At 31.8% G+C, this 17,199-nt stretch overlaps 1 protein-coding gene across 2 annotated transcripts in view; it reads left to right on the top strand.

Moving 5' to 3' along the window:
• LOC147387856 (sister chromatid cohesion protein PDS5 homolog C-like) overlaps positions 1–17,199 on the top strand; it is a 56,229-nt gene that overhangs the window by 337 nt on the left and 38,693 nt on the right. For both annotated transcript variants that reach the window (XM_086421240.1, XM_086421239.1), the window contains exon 2: positions 2,011–2,076. In XM_086421240.1, the coding sequence (XP_086277366.1) occupies positions 2,026–2,076 (51 nt within the window). In that variant the 5' untranslated portion in view covers positions 2,011–2,025. The remainder of the gene's footprint in view (positions 1–2,010; positions 2,077–17,199) is intronic.

Genomic DNA, 17,199 nt, shown 5'->3' with positions numbered 1-17,199 from the left:
TTTAATGAAGTGCTCTTTTTTAATGGGTTTGTCAATTTTTTCTAATGCTCCCATTGATTTATGTACATTTCTTTTAGCAGTTCTTTCTTTGGTAACTTACCTATAAACAATACTCTAAAAATTTGTAATATAAAACATTGATCTTTTCCAAAATAAATGTTGATTCATTGAAAACCCATCTCTTGAATTTTACGATTGCTCGGATTCTCTCCCAATAAGTTATTATAATCCTATTTAGTAACAAAAATAAAATTTGTAATTCTTAATTAGAAGATTTATCAAAATATATATTACATAGTATAATCGGGTTGTATTTGATTACGATTCATTAATATTTAATTGAGGACTTTATTGACTTACTTTGTAATTGTATCTTTAGAAAGTGGGCTATAAGGGTTTAGGGATATAACCAATAAAAAAATGGTTTAGAGATTAGGTTGAAAAGAGGGATGGAAAGAACAAGTATTTGGGAGAAATTTTTTTGGAGTGTTTGTCACCCCTTTAAGAGGCCATATCAATAAAATATATTACTATTTATTTTATATATTTTATATACTTATTTTCTTGTTTGCAATAGAATCCATGTTATTCGTTGAGGGTTTTTATTTTTAGTTATCTTTCTCTTCTCCTTCGATATTCCTTTCCAGAAAATATTAGGTTCCTTTTGACCACTCTTCTCTTGTTTAACTTGAATTTCACTCTATATGTCATTCTTTTATTATCCTTGATATTTGTTGAAAGATAAAGATATATTAGGATACCCTTTCTATGTAAAATCTAGATTTCAAAATTATTTTGATCTGTCTTTTTATTTATTCGATTCCTTAAGATGTTTTATGAAGTCTTTTTTTAATGAATACTTCAAATTTTCTTCTTCAGTACTCCCATTGCTTTATTGTTATTTTTTGATCATTGTTGTCTTTTTTTTTGTTTTGTTTTATGTTCTTCTTTGTTTGGGCACTTTGCTCCAACAATTCTCTAAAAAATTATCTTATGGTTAACATTGATCTTTTCTGAAAGAAATGTCAATTGATTGAAAATCCATCTCTTAAATTTTAAATTTCTTGAATTAGTTTTGTCTCTAGCACATGACATAAGGCCCTTATTTAGCACCTAAAACAAATTAGTATTTATTATAAGATTTATAGTAAAATACATATTATATAATGATGTGGTTCTATTTGATTTTTATTCTTAAAATTTCATTGAAGATGTGACTGGTTTACACTTTAATCATATCTTTGGGAAGTAAGCTATAAGGGTCTAGGGATATATACGTTGAAAAGAAAAAAGAAAAAAAATAAATGTTTGGGATAAATCCTTTTGAAAGTTTTATGACCCCTCCAAGAGGCCAGATGTATGGAGGCTAGCCCCTCGAAGTGGTCATATATAACGATAAAATATATTAGTAACTTTTTATATCTTTATTTTTAATTTAAGGTTCTTAAAACTCATTACAGTACATTATTAAGGGTTTCTAATTTTCTTGATGTGTCTTTGTTTCCCTCTTTGTCTAGACAACCAATAACTAAATAAATTAAAAAAGTTAAAAAAAATTAGAACATGTAATCTTTTCAACGAAACAACTCTATAAGTATTTTTTTTAGAGACAAAAATAATCCCCAATTAGATCTTATTAAATAGTGAGTGTCATTATTATCATTAGAAAAGTCCTGTCATACAAATTAGGGGTTAGTCACATTCCTTTATTTACATCTGTTTATAACAATAGTGTTTTCGGTGGATAAAAGTATTTGTTCTCACTACTTAAAAAATAGCATTAAACATATATTCCACTTTTTAAATGGTCCTTTGTTATAAATTTCTTTAATGAATAAACATAAAAAGAAGCTAAACTAAGAATTAGAGTGAACTAGTTAGACTTCTTGAATAACTAAAATATGATTTCACAAAATGATAAGTTTCTATGAACACATCTAATTTTTGTATTTGGCTTGATTGATGTGATGTGATTTGTTTTTCTCATTTCTTTTTTATTTTGATATGTAGGAACAATTTACTATAATGATCTACTCCCTCCGTATTTTGGTTTTTGCAAGAGAGCTTTCAAATGAGGTGAATACAATTTTCTTTTCTATCATCTATCTTATTCTTATTTTTATTATATTTTCTACTTGCCATCACTTGTTTGTCTTTCACTGACTTTAGCTTTAAATTTTTATATTTGTCTATCAAGAGTTCCTTCCAAATGATTCGAGTAAAATTTTCTTTTCTGTGCTTTTTGAAATCTATGGCTTGCTCTAACGACTTATTCTTTTCCCCAAGAATGAGTTGTCTTCAATCCTTCCTTAATCCTGCAATGTCATATGGGGTGTACTTGTTTTCTTCCCATTAATTTAGAAATAAAATAAAATGGAGTAGCTACTAACACTTTTAAGGAAACACAAGCAACAATCGTATTGCCCAAACACAATATTGAAGAAGGGAATTGGGAGTTGGTAAAGAAATGAGTGCTCTTAGCAAGAGTTGAAGATTAGGGTATTTTAGTCATTTTTGGTAGTCTATAACAGAAGACCATGCTCTTATTAGGTTTGTCATTAGTTTGAAAACAAAAGGGCGAATCTGAATCATTTAACTGAATATGTGGAGGTTTGTCATCAATTTCACAACACGAAGGGGCAAGGATGAATAAGGAGGAAGTAAAGAGATGTGAGGAGTAAAGGGCTAAGAGGAAGTGTTCGCCTCGATTCTCTTGTGTTTTATGACATTGAATGAATTCATGTTGAGATGTAAGGTTACTTTGAACAAATAAATTAAAAACCATTTTCTTTGTTTGTCAAAGATCAAAAACAAAATTTAAAATGCTTATAATTTAAATGGGAGAGTTAAAATAAGATAGAAAAATTTATTGGAGACATGGATTCACCTAGAGTAGAAACAAATATGATTGACTTAATTGCAAACCTCTTTTGAAAACTTAACCTAAGAACATGCTAATGTCACCTAGGTTGGAAGATTTAACTTTAAAATCAAGAAAGGGATATTTAAAACTAGGATTCCGTCACTCATAACTAAGAATCCCTACTACTCATTACCTGATTTAGCCATAAACCTTCTTGATTCTTATATAAGTACAGTCTATCTAAGTCGAGCATTAAGGGTGAAAGGGTTTATCTAAGAATTTGATCCATAGGAGTTGGATGAACCTTGATGTGAATCCATTAAACATTAACATAGAAACAAGCGGAAAACAATTAAATAAATAAAAATAAAACTTGATCTAGGCTTCTCCACCTCCCCAATGGATGGAGAACTATTCTAACATCATTGCGAGACAAATAGAAAGAGTAAAGGAGAATAGGATTCCTTCCATTGACAAATTAATTATTACACACTCTTTCTCTCTCAAATTTTTTAGAAATTACAAAGAAATTAAACATAATTTAATTGATGAAGAAAACCTAAAGAAAAACTAAGGTGGAAGGAACAACTTACAATGGACTTTGGGTTCTATTTATAGGCAATTCTTAGTTTCTAAAGGATCTGGTACATGTAATCTTGAGGAACCAAAGCATGGTAATGTAATTTTATCCTGATTAATGACCCTTCCACCGTGGTACAGTTGGGGGTCCACTATTGGACGATGAAGGTGTGTTGGAAATGATTGTTTTTTGGTCCACTTCTCTCTTATTTTCTCTAGATTGCTTTGATGTGTTTGAATTGCTCTAGTGTGTTCATAATTGATCTTCTAATTTCAAGCCTGCACAATCAAACACACAATCATTAAATTTTTTTAGATTTTTCAATTATTTATGTTATTTATGCAATTATGCTTATTTAATATGATAAAACATGTAAAGTGATGTCATAAGGCATATTCAAGATTATTTTTTAATTATAGTACGAAAGTGGTTAGGAGTAAAACAAATGCCCTAATAAAACATATTAAAATCAGTGTTTTAATACACTCATCACACCCCAAATCTAAACTTTACTAGTCCCTAAAAAAAATAAGAACAGACAAGTAAAGAAAAAGCTGCCACTTTCATAAGCCTCTCAACTACATTTAGGAAATGAAGCAAGCCCTTAAACTCCTAGTGGATGAGTTTGACTTGTGAGGTTTTGTAGTGGATGCCCTTGATCAGTGGGTTGTGGATCCATTTTTTGGAGTTTGGGAGTCGCCACCTAGTTTTATAGTCTAGGAATCGAAATATGACTCAAAATTGAAAAAATGTACTAATCTATGAAAAGAAAGGGTCCGGGGATAACGTTACGGAATAGGAAGGTGTTAAGCACCGATCCCGCCTAGCAAATGCTGGTCTTTACTTTTCCCAAAAATTATTACATTGCTAAAAACGACCGAAAAATAAAATAAAAAACCTAACTTACTCGCGTGATTGTGACAATTAGTTCTCTCAGAGCTGACAGAGAGCATCCTCGTGTGAGTTTTCTTTCTTTTTCTCCATTATTAGATCCGCTTTTGATCACCAAGATGAGGTACTTTCCTCCTAGATCTGAGTATTTTCTAAATGTTCTAGGTGTTTTGAAGGTTTCTAAGTATTTTTTGAGGAATTCTGAGTGTTTTTTTTAGTACAAAACAGGATTTGGGTGTTAGGTAGGGAGTTGGGACTTCAGATTTAGGGTTTTGGGAAGGTTGGGGAGAGTTTTTGACCTATCTTTCCTAGGATTTTTCTTGACCTGTGAGATTGGATTGTGGAAGCTCCTATTTATAGAGTTTTTTGGGAGCCTTTTAGTTTGACTAGGTTTCTTTTAGATAAGGTGAATTAGGGTTTAATTAGAATTTTAAATTAGGGTTTCCATTCATACGTACAATGAAAGAATATTTTTTTAGTATTTTTGGAGAATCACCCTGATTATATTTTAATTCTTTAGGACCCCAAATGGAGGGGCCTTCTAATATATATCAAGTGGGTCCCACTTGAATAAATGGGCCCCACTTGAATAAATGGGCCACCACTTAAAATTTGGCTCATGGGCTTAATTAAATAATTTTATTTGTTTAAAATTTTAAATTTAATTTATTAAGATTTCAATTTACGTTTATTAATGTTTTAATTATTAATTTTAAAATTTTAAAATTTTAAATTTTTAGAATTGAAAAATTATTGTTTCGTCCTCAAAAAGGGTATCTGCGTTTTGAAGTCATTTTTTGATTTTTTGGGATGTTTTGAAATCACTTTTTCATAAGGAATTCAATGGGAGTAACAGTTTGTGTCAGTTATTGGTTTTCAGCTTGAAATGGTCGTGGACCCTATGAGGGGTATTTTCATAATTTTGTCAAATTTGGTGAAAATTGGCGAAACAGTTTATTTGATTTTAATTTGTTGTTTTATGTGTTCGAAAATGTTTTCCTAAGTGTAACGTAGGCTCTAGGGATGTTTTGATGTTAGGGATATTTTAGTAATTTAATCAATTTATAGTGATTTTTTTCGTAAAACTTCTTTTTGTCTCAAAATGATTTTTGGGTCATATTTTTCTAACGTAGCGTAGTTTCTAAATTTTTGTTCGCTTGAGATATCTTATTTGAATTTCTGAAATATATCTAGTAACAAATAAAAAATATTGGAATATACATCTATCATTGGGAATCGTCACAATCGGGTTGACGAGTTGATTAATCAGACGAGTACGAAAATGGGGTGTCTACAACAATGCACTAGCTATTTTTCAATGATGTATGGTGAGTATATTTTCAGACATGATAAAAATATATTTCGAAGTGTTCATGGATGATTTTTTAGTATTCAGATTAAGTTTTGAAAAATGTCTCCATCACTTGACTTCGGTCATCTTACGCTGTAAAGAAGTCAACCTAGTACTTAATTGGGAAAAATGCTATTTTATGGTAATATTTGAAATTGTGCTAGGGCATTGTGTCTGCAAAAGGGATTGAAGTAGATACAATGATGGTAGGTTTAATTGAAAAGTTACTACCTCTTAAGATTGTCAAAGAAATTATGTAATTCCTAGGTCATGCAGGTTTCTACCATAGATCTGTTAAAATATTTTAAAAAGATCTCGAAGTTTATATGTGAACTCTTAAGAAATGATGTTCCTTTCAACTTCTTAGAGTCATATCTTTTTGCGTTTAAGAAGCTTAAGTCCGATTTAACCTTGGCACCCATAATTTAACCTCTAAATTAGAATATTCCATTTGAGGTTATGTGTGATACTTCGAATTATACGATAGGCATTATTTTGGGTCAGTGAATCAATAAACATCCTCACATTATCCAATACGCCAGTAAATCCTTGGTGATACCTAGTTTAACTACTCTACAACAGAGAAGGAAATACTAGTAGTGGTTTATATTATTGATAAATTTCACCCTTACCTAATAGGATCGAAAATCATGGTCTGCACAGACCATGCTGCTTTGAAATAACTTCTGTTTAAGAAGGATGTTAAAGCAAGGTTAATCCATTAGATTTTGTTCTTGTAAGAGTTTAATCTCGAAATTCGAGACAAAAAAAGATGCAGAAAATGTCGTAGTTGATCACTTATCTAGGATTGTTATTGAGTCGTTTGAGGGATTTTTATCCATTTCTAAATCCTTTCCTAATGAGCAACTTATGCAAATCTCCAATTTTAACATTCTATGGTATGCTAATATTATCAACTACCTAGTTATAGGTCAATTGCCAGTCTCAATGACTAGTCAAGAGAAACTCTGTTTCCTTTCGAAAGCCAAATGATTTTTCTAGGATGAATCATACTTATTTAAATATTGTCTCGACCAAATTATTAGACATTGTGTTCCAACCTATGAGTAAGCCAATGTCTTAGAGTTTTATCATAATCATGCCTATGGTGGTCACTTTATTGGAAAGAAACTGCTACAAAAATTTTGCAGTGTGATTTTTTCTGGCTGACTATTTTTCGAGATGCCCATGATTTTAGAAAATTATGTAGTCGATGTCAAAAACTTAGAAACCTTTTCAAGAGAAATGAAATGCTATAGATTTTATAGGGTCCTTTCCTATCTCTCACGGTAACTAGTATATTCTCGTTGTAGTTGATTACCTATTCAAATGGGTAGAAGCTGTGGCATGTAAAATGAACGATCACAAGGTGGTGATCAACTTTGTCAAGGAGACCATTTTAGTAATATTTGGTACTCCGCGAGCTGTCATAAGTGAGCGTAGCCTACATTTCTACAATAAAATCGTTGCATCATTGATGAGGAAATACCTCATAACTCATAAAATTTCAATATCTTACCATCCACAAACATGTGGACAGGTAGACATTTCTAACAGGAAAATCAATACCATTCTAGAGAAAATAATCAATCTTTCACGTAAAGATTGGTCTTTGAGATTAAATGACGTATTATGGATTTATCAAACTACTTTCAAAACACCAATAGGGTTGTCTCCCTATCGATTAGTTTTTAGCAATGTCATTCATCTCCTTGTAGAACTTGAGCATCGAGCATATTGGACGATCAAGCGCCCCAACTTTGATCTTGATAAAGCCGGTGAATATCGCAAGTTACAACTTGATGAATTAGAAGAGATCAGAACTGAATGTTATGATTGTGCTAAACGCTATAAAGAGCATACAAAATTATATCACGATGAACACATTCATCGATGAAATTTCGAACCTGATCAAAGAGTTTTGTTCTACAACAACAAACTCCACCTTTATTCAGGAAAGCTCAAATCTCGTTGGACTGGTCCTTTTATCATCTAAATAATTTACCACCATGGTGTTGTTGGAGTCCTTAATCCTAAGGACGGATCCACTTTCAAAGTGAATGGTCAATGCCTCAAACCGTATCTCGAGCGTATACCCCTAGAAGAAGTTCTTCTTTTCGATGAACAGATTTATTAGGATTAATATGGTTTTCATCTAGTTGAAGACGTTAAACTTAGCACTTTTAGGAGGTAACCCATTCTTTATTATTTTTGTTTTAAATAGATTTAGAAGTTTTTGGATGACTACTACATTTTTTCGCTACAATTAAGCCTAGAACTTGGCTATTTCTCTCATCGAGAATAGTTATCGGTTTAGAACCAAAGTGGTAGGTTCTAAAACAAAAACCATACTTGGTCTCTTATGTTTAGGGTCGCACAAAACTTAACAGAAAGGAATGGTCTACTTGTCAATAGGTTTCCCTCTTGCTGGCCCTCTTCAAATGATCATCGACAAATCAGAATGGCATATCCTATGCACCCAAGCTTTACGTGCTAAAAATTGACGAGTTAATCCCTTATCATGTTAAGCGATATTCTCAACTATCTTCCCATCCAAAACTTGTAGGAACTAGTAATTTTTTTTAACTTAGATTCTTTTTTAGTAGGTAATTAGTGTTTATTTCATTTTAGGATTAGTTTTAGTTTAATGATATTCCTTAGATTCAATGGTACTTTTGGAATTTCCCATCAACCCTAGCATCAAATAACAAGTCCTAATCTCTAACTCATCTTCTCCATCTTCCATTTACAAATTTGTCCAAATCAGCATCTATCAAAGATCCAATTTACAGATCTCCCTTCTTAGTTGTGTTCGTGTAAATCTAAAGTAACCAACGCAGTCAACATCAAGTTGCGATTAGATCGTAGTTATTGGGTTTGCAAATTCATCACCTTCACTACGTCGTAGTCATCCTATCACTAATCATCATCAGATTTCAGACAGTCAATCATTTTTCCCTCTTGATTGTAGTAGTACTTATGGTTTCATCCAAACAAACTATTTTTGATGAGTTTATTTTATGTCCTTACTTTCAGGATAACAATGGATCGTGGTTTCGCGAGACCATCACTGAGTAAGGGTGAAGCAATTTGTTTTACATCGATTCTAAAGTTTAGTGCAAGGAATTGGTGAGAGAAATTTACGTTTTCGTATTTTCGGGCAATCCAGTCATTCCATTGTTTGCAATTGAGTTCCATGGCATCACACTCGCTATTGGTTTTGAAGATATCAGTGTGATATTAGGAATTGGAGAGGTCGATGATGGAACTTGCTAGACGTGTTATCCATCTTGAGTCACGACGTATCAACGAGAGGAGTGGAGGATTACTATCAAAAAGCTTTCAAGCTAATTAATATCTTTGTTGGTGATGGGCGACATCTAACATCTTGGGGATGCAGAACAATATTTTGCTTTTTCACAAAGCACATGTACATCATGCACGCGATCCAGACCAATGATCCAACTTCTAACGTGTCCCGTCTTATGTTAGAAACTCTAATTGATGCCTGCGTCAAGTCGAAGAAGGATCATTCGCTAGACTTCCCACAATTAGTCTACCAAATTCTTGAGAAACGGACGGGAATGCCAGTGGTAGTGCTAGCACCCCAAGACGAGATAGTCCAACTTTACGAATTCAAAGGTGCATTGTCTTTTGTAGAATGTGCCCTAGGTTTATGGTGATCGATACCAGAACACTTTGAGGAGCATGGAAGCCCTCATAGTTATAAATGCTTAGGATAAGAATTTGATGAGGCTGAAGCGAGCAAAGCTAGATCATCTAGTCCAGATTTTGAGGACACATCCTTTTTGGATGAGGTCAAACCACACCCCCTGCAAAAGGCATTTACAAAATTTTTCAAGGGGATGGGTAAGATGTAAAGAGGATAGAAGACTTTAGAGCGATGACTTGATGTAGCTGAACAACGCGAGAGAGTGAGAGAATTCGAGACAGTCATTGCTAGAGGCATATCTCGAAAGGATTAGATGCTTGATTAGATGTTTTCATTCGGAGTTTTTATTAGTTTTTTATGCTATTAGGTTTACTTTACCTTGTTTAGTAGTTGTGTTATTTGAATGCTGTACTATCCATATTTTGTTCTAAAAATAGTTTTTGATTAAAGTATTTTTTAGAAATTTTTTTTCATAATTATTTTATTTTGTGTTAGTTTATATTGTGTAGGTTGAAAATACTGGTGTGTGTTTTTCCAAAATAGTTTAGGAACCAATTACTTAGACTATGATCATAGAATTTTTCGTGGTGCTTTTGGCATCATACAACATGATCACGATTAATATGACAAATGTAATCGATTATGCGATAATGGTGAGTGGTATGTTGTCTCATTTCAGAGGACATTTGTGTTAATATCAGAAGACTGTAGGATCATTTTTTAGGTGTTATCCAACTTGCTTCATTTCCTATTGTCCCTTTTAGTTTTGTATTTGCATGTGCATATTAAAATATTGAAGACAATATTATGTTTAAGTTTGGGGGTGTTTCCACCTAGTTTTTTCTATTGAAAAATCATAAAAATTAAAAAATTAAATTTTTTTTTGATAACTTTGTTGTATTTTGTTCAAGATTTTATAGCTTGTATCTTTAAGTACTTAGTTAAAAATACTAAATCAATCTTTGATTGGAAGCTTTGATTTGAAGTCTCCATTCATATTTCTCTTAGGCAAGAGTTAGAAAAAAATTACCTTTCGTTTATAGTTACTACTAATAAAGTTACCAAGAGTCTAGGTTGAATTGAGTGAACTTGTTACTTTCTCTCTACCTAGAGTATAAGAAAAAATTGGGATTTGATGAACTTTGACTTCTCTATTCATTTGGTTGCGGATTAAAAGAAAAATATAACTGGGTTGAATATGTCTTGAACAACAACTATTGAATTAGACTGGGTACTTTGAAAAGAGCTACCTACTTTTTTTAGAAAAAAAAAAAAAAAAAAAAAGAAAAAGATCCCTTGAAACAAAAAATAAATATTCAAAAGAATCAAAGTTAAAAAGTTTAGAGCTTTAGTAGGGTGAAAGCCATCAAGTGTAAAAATGTGACTATAATGGAACATCATAGATATTAAAGTGAGCATTCACACTTCTCACTATCCTAGATAAGATGCTAAGTTTAGAATTATACCAAAGTATTTCAGATTACTTAGAAGGTTAAAATTTACTCAAGGAAATCGAATCTCTAGAGTTTATAAGTTAGAATCACTATATCTTAGAGGTCAACTTCAGTTTAAGTTTTGTCATAAAGAAATAAGAGTTCAAACTCTATATCAGATATTACTTTCAAATGACTGACAAATCTTAGAATAACTTATGCTTTTAGATATAAGTGTTGATTTTGACCATTATTACTTCAAAAGTTATTTCAAATTTTGTTGGTACATTCTCTGCAAATCCCCATGAATCAAACTAGTCCACTAGGGGTAACCTAATAGCTTAAGGACTTATTGCATTCATTAAATGCGGTCGAGATACCTGTGACAGTGATAATTTTATTGTTTAAAGGACTAGAAAAAGATAAGTTTGAAGGTGTAATCAATGTCTTAAAACACTAATTTATCCATACTTTTCCCAATTATTTATCACGATTTTCGTCCTTATTTCATTAGATTAGGTAAATAAGTATGTTAAGCCTCAAATTATCACATTTCATGTTATACCATGTAAATTAGGCTTAATTACACAAAATAATTATAAATATCGAAAAACTAATCGCATGTGTTCACTTAAACAAGAGTGCACTGCAATCAGGAAGTCAAATCAAGCAACTAGTCAAAAAATGAGATCTGAAGGTGTCTAGAGCAATGTAACGTAGTCCACCTCAATTGGATCGCCCAAGAATTTCTCTTATTTGCTTCGCATGTGAGATTATATGCAATAGGGATGACGACTATATTTGGATCATTCAAGAACACCTCAAGTCTATAAATAGATCATTTTCCCAATTAGGAAAAAATCCTTGGGCTCTTGTCCCTTCTCTTCTTCTCCCCAATGTCCTTGGCATTTTCTCTGTAATTTTCATTTTTTAGTTAAGTTTTATTTTAGTAACTTTTGTAATTCATCAAAGAGATAATGTATCTTGGTTATCATGAATACAAGTGTTATTTCTTTTACTTTCTTTTATATCCTTGCCATGAAAATAAGTTAGATTCCTTCTATTAGTGAGAGGAGGAAGCCTAGGAACAAACTTTAATTTTGTATTATTTCTTTATCCTTCTATATTCTTTATAATGTTTATATGATTTACTTCAAGGTTTTATCCAACTCTTGTGGGTCAAAGCTTTAATTGAATCTCTACACCTTATATGCTTAACTTAGGTGTTTTATGCTTAAATAAAATCAAGATAGAATATGCTTAAATTAGATATTTGGTCGTAGGGACTTCAAACATTAGTGAGTGAATGAGTTCTAACTACAGTATTTCTCAAAAAGCTTTATGCCATATCTTCCAACTCAAGGAGCTCACACCAAGCCTTTGTAGTTGAGCGCAAAAAAAGATAAAGTCAAATACAGTTTTATGTGCTAATCCTAGGTTACTTTAATCACTAATAGATGTTTTATTTTTTATGTACTGAGTATAATTTCTTCTATCATTTTAATTTCTAGCAATATTTTATTCCCTATTTTGTCTCATAAAAATATAAAAACAAGTTTGAATTACAACTTAGATTAACGTCATTTCTTGCTAACTTGGTAACATCTCCCCTTTCTTTTGGGTTCGATCCCTCACTTGACCACAAGTTAAGGAGAGTATAACTATTAATTTCTGATGAGATGATAACGACGACATCAGACCTGATAGTCGTTGATATTTCAATTTACATTGCTTACAAGTAAAGCACCTACTCACATAATCTACATGATCTCTCTTCATCCCTAGCCACAAGAAGTATCTCTAAAGATCCTTATACATCTTTGTACCTCTTGGAGGAATTGAGTAGCTTGATTTGTGTGCCTCACTAAATATATCTACCCCCAACTGATCATCTAGAGGTATCTATAATCTTTGTCGAAATCTGAGACTCTTACTAGTATCTATATTCTAGTCTTAGTTTTCTTTGTTGTCCAATCCCAGTTAATATTCTGTTGAATATGCATCCAATATCTGAAGTTCCCTAATGCTTGTAACTAATGAATTCTAAATCCTCATTGTGGCCAAGTAATTATGTTGTCCCCTGACATCATCTGGTGTATCAAACACAAACTCCACCACTATTTATAACATCTACCACTCCTGCATCATCATATGTGTTAACACGTTCCCATCTTTTAAGTATGTCTGCTACTACATTCGTCTTGTTCGGGTGATAGTCTAATGCAAAATCTTAGTCCTTTAAATACTCCATCCAGTATCTTTGTCTCGTGTTAATATGTACTTAAGGCTCTTGTGATAAGAAAATATTTCGAATGTTTCGCCGTAAATGTAGTATCTCTAAATCTTTAGGGCAAAAACAATATATGTCAGTTCTAAGTTGTGGGTTGGGTAATTCTTCTCGTATATCTTCAACTTCCTACATGCCTAGGATACGACTTTCCTGTTTTGTATCAACACACATACCAAACCTATCCCAGATGCATTTGTGTAAATAATCAACTACTTTCCAACAGTTGGTGATATCAAACTTGACGTTCTTTTGAGTCAACTATGTTAAAGGTGTTGCAAGGGTGGAAAAAACCATAATGAATCTTTTGTAATATCTGGTCATTTAAAAAGGTTTTTGATCTTTGTAATCGTCTTCAATTGCTTCCAGTTTAATACTGCTTCTACCTTAGTAGGGTTTACTAAAATTCCTTCTTTTGATACCATGTGCTCGAAAAATTTCACCTCAGGTAGTCAGAATTCACATTTGCTAAATTTTCCATTCAACTCAAGCTCCCTTAAAGTCTGAAGCGTGGTACTCAAATGCCCTTCCCTCGACTAAGAGTAGATCAAGAGGCATCATTAGATACTCCATAAATGCTTTGTGCATGAAATCCATTATTCGGTGTAGATTATGAATCAAAATAAAAAAAATAAAAGTTTACCTTGGCAAGCAATGATCGATCCACAGAGACAACATTGATTCGATAATTCTTTTATTTCAAACCCGTTTAAGATTTACGTAAACAAATTAAAAATAAATTTTGAAAATAAAACTATCTAGAAAGAAAATAAAATAAAATATTTAAACCACTATGGAGGAGTTTAGATTGATCTAATCTACCATTTTCAAGTTCTCCTAATATCTTAACTATCATCTATTTGTCTCGAGCCACTAAACAAAAGTAATGTTTGTAGATCAGAAAATTAATCAGTTATATTAAAAAGGGATTTCAATTTATGTGATAAACTTATTAAGTCAAAATTATAAGATAAATATAAAATGTTTAATGTGAAGTATGGTTCATATTGAACTAATCAAAGTATAGACCATCAAAATTATAGAACAGTTAATATTATTTTCGATAATTTTTACTTAAGAGTTCTGACAATAGAACAATGAAACATTATTATAAAAGCAATAAAGATAGATTAAAATAAAATTTCTTAGGCTTCCTCATTAGATTTAACGGAGGTTTAGCTTATAGTTATCATGAGAACAGTAAAATAAAGATAAAAGAAAGAGAGCATTGAGATGAGAGAATAGAAAAAGGTTTTTTTTTTATTGATCTTGCTTCTGAAACAGGTAGAATTCGCCCTGAGTACAAAACTTCTACTTTAAACAAAAATTAAAAGAAAAATAAGTGAAAGAGAATTCCTAATTTTCTAGATATCCTTAAGCTCTGGTCTGGTCTCCTATCTATAGAGACAAAATTAGGGTTTTTAGGGTTTGGAATCTTTTTGTAAACACAACTTCCAAACCCTAATTCAATATGAATTTTCTTCAGTCGCTAAAGTTCTACACAAATTTTGAGGTATTTTTCATCGATGTTACCACTCCGCTCATGTTGACCAAGGCACCGTGATCTATATGGGCCTAATTGATCTAGGTCTTGGTTAGCTTGTTTTATTTGGATCTTGGATCACTGTGAATTCTTCGGATTTTCTGATATATTTATGAAATTTTGTGACTTTTTCCTGTTATAGGAAAATAATAATAATTAGTTCCCAGAATATATCATTTTATTGAAATCAACTATTATTTGGGACTAATAATGAATTATATCTAATAACGGGATTTATTATATAGTTTACCCGTAAAGTTTATGTAATTAGGATTCTAGAAACCACTTTCTAGATCTTGATCACACCCCCAAACTTAGATTTTGCAAGTCTTGAGTAAAAGTAAAGTAAAAATTTAAAGTACAAATCATTTTCGTAGGTTACACGACTGCATTTAACGAATGCAACAAACTCTTAAACCCCTAGTAAATAAGTTTGATTCATAAGGATTTGTAGTGAATATACCCACAAAATTCCAACACTTTAGGCAAATATCAAAATCAAAATCAAAACATGTAAGGTGAAATAATGACATTTCACAAATTAGTCATAGGTCTTTTACATTTGAGCAAAATTTTAATTTTGCATTCTCCACTTTAGAAAATTTCAAGAATAACTTGGGTGCATGTACAGAATTTTTTAATTTTTTTAAAAGTTAATTCTTTTTGAAGAACAAGATTTTACCTCCTAATTGCTAAGAATGATTGGTTCTACCTAAGTTCTAACTCAATATTAAGCATTCTTTCTGGGATTGTGAGAGGTCTAGATGCTCACTTTAATACCTTTAAGACGTTTTATCTGTGATATTCCAAGTTACTAACTTTTTTTTTTTATCATAGATGACTTTCACCCTACTGAAAATATTTTATTTGGCCTCATTGGACTCTTTTCTTTTTACAATTTTTTTCTTTAGTTCTAGTCTTTTTGTTTTACTTTGATCTTTTTCACATCTTCAACTTTTTATTTTTCAAATTTTTTGTCACATCACCGTTTTTTTTGGTATTCTATTTCAAAATGCAAGTAGTCATTTTCAAGGTATCTAGTCTAATTCTATGGTTGCTGTACAAGTCATACTAACCCCAGTTCTATTTTTCTTCTAACCAGTCAGCCAAATGACAAATAAGTCATATTTCATTAGACTAAGTTTCTCCTAACACTTTAGATAAAGATGGAGGTCAACTTTTATTCCATAAAGTCTTTATTCTTTTGGTGACTCAATCAAAAGTGTCATGAACTTTTCAAAGTAACCTTTTAATTTTCTTAATGAGAAATAAAAAAGAATGCATGATCAAACAAATTTAGGACATGAGCCTGAAATGTGAAATTCGTATGTAATCAATACATAAGTTTGAAGACAATATTTCAAAAGTGTTAAATTGTTTTCTAATATTTTCATGAAAATAACTAGCAATACAATTGTGTTGAAAAATATGCAATGCAATTGTGAGCTAATCCTACCCCCAAATCTAAACGAAATATTATCCCCAATATGAATAAAAATCAATAAAGAAAGAGAGAAAATGTTAGATCACACCTAAAATGATTTTGGTATTAATTAGCATTGATGATACAAGTTATCTATAAAGATTTGAACAGTTATAACATAGATAAGATCGATAGAAAATTGAAGAAAAAGAAATCCTACCTACGAAGGAGAAATCACCCAACTAGAAAATTAAAAATATCCTAATCTAAGAAAATACATCTTAATCGAAATCTGAACTTGTAACAGCTTGTGCACTAACACGTGCCTTTTGTTCCTCAATATAAGTCATTATCTGTCTCTACTGTTCAATCAACAATTGCTGACCGGTTTGCAAATCCTTGTAACATTGGTTGACATTCTTGAGTCCCTTAAAAACTTATCCAAAGGCAATACGGTGCCCTTTCTAGGGTATCTGATCAAACCATGAAATGTCTTCAAACTCCAGAGTTGGTGATAGTTCGTCCTCAGGTTGTTGTTCCTCAAATTCTTCTCCTAGGTCCTATAGGCAAGGGGGCATCCGTGTGGCACCCTGCCAAACGCTAACACAAAACCCCATGTCAAATCTCGAGGCACTAGGTGGCTCCTCAAAATTTTGGCAGGGTCTCATCTGTTTATGTTAGCATTCCAAGGCAATCAATTTACACCTGATAAACGACATATAATCCTGTATATATACGTACAAAATATAATACTAGCGGAAACCTATATACATCTAATAATATACGAAAGATCAGAGTGTGGAAGAATAACCAGAATACAGGATTATACAAATTTTCCTCACTCTAACAAAAGTCCTAACGTTCAGAACAAAATCTATAATACTTTTGGACAAATCGACATCACTAGGGGCTATAACCCCAATACTCACCAAGTGACGAACTCTGGCTGTCTATTTGACCCACCAGATGATTCTCACTCGTGCTCTATACCTGCCTCGTCAAACTCTGAATTTGAAACTAAAAAAAATGGAGAAGGAAATGGTGAGTAACAATGGTTACCCAGTAAGGAAGAACACAATTTTTGCCAATAACTTCTTCTAACATGAATAAATAAGCATACTAAATCATTTTAAAATCTGCAAAATTTTACAAAAG

The sequence above is a fragment of the Akebia trifoliata genome, chromosome 13, assembly GCF_017979445.1.
Source record: "Akebia trifoliata isolate Shusen 1 chromosome 13, ASM1797944v1, whole genome shotgun sequence".
In the NCBI taxonomy this organism is placed as follows: domain Eukaryota; kingdom Viridiplantae; phylum Streptophyta; class Magnoliopsida; order Ranunculales; family Lardizabalaceae; genus Akebia; species Akebia trifoliata.
The sequence above is the reverse complement of the archived record's forward strand: the minus strand, read 5'-3'. Positions and strand labels throughout refer to the sequence as shown.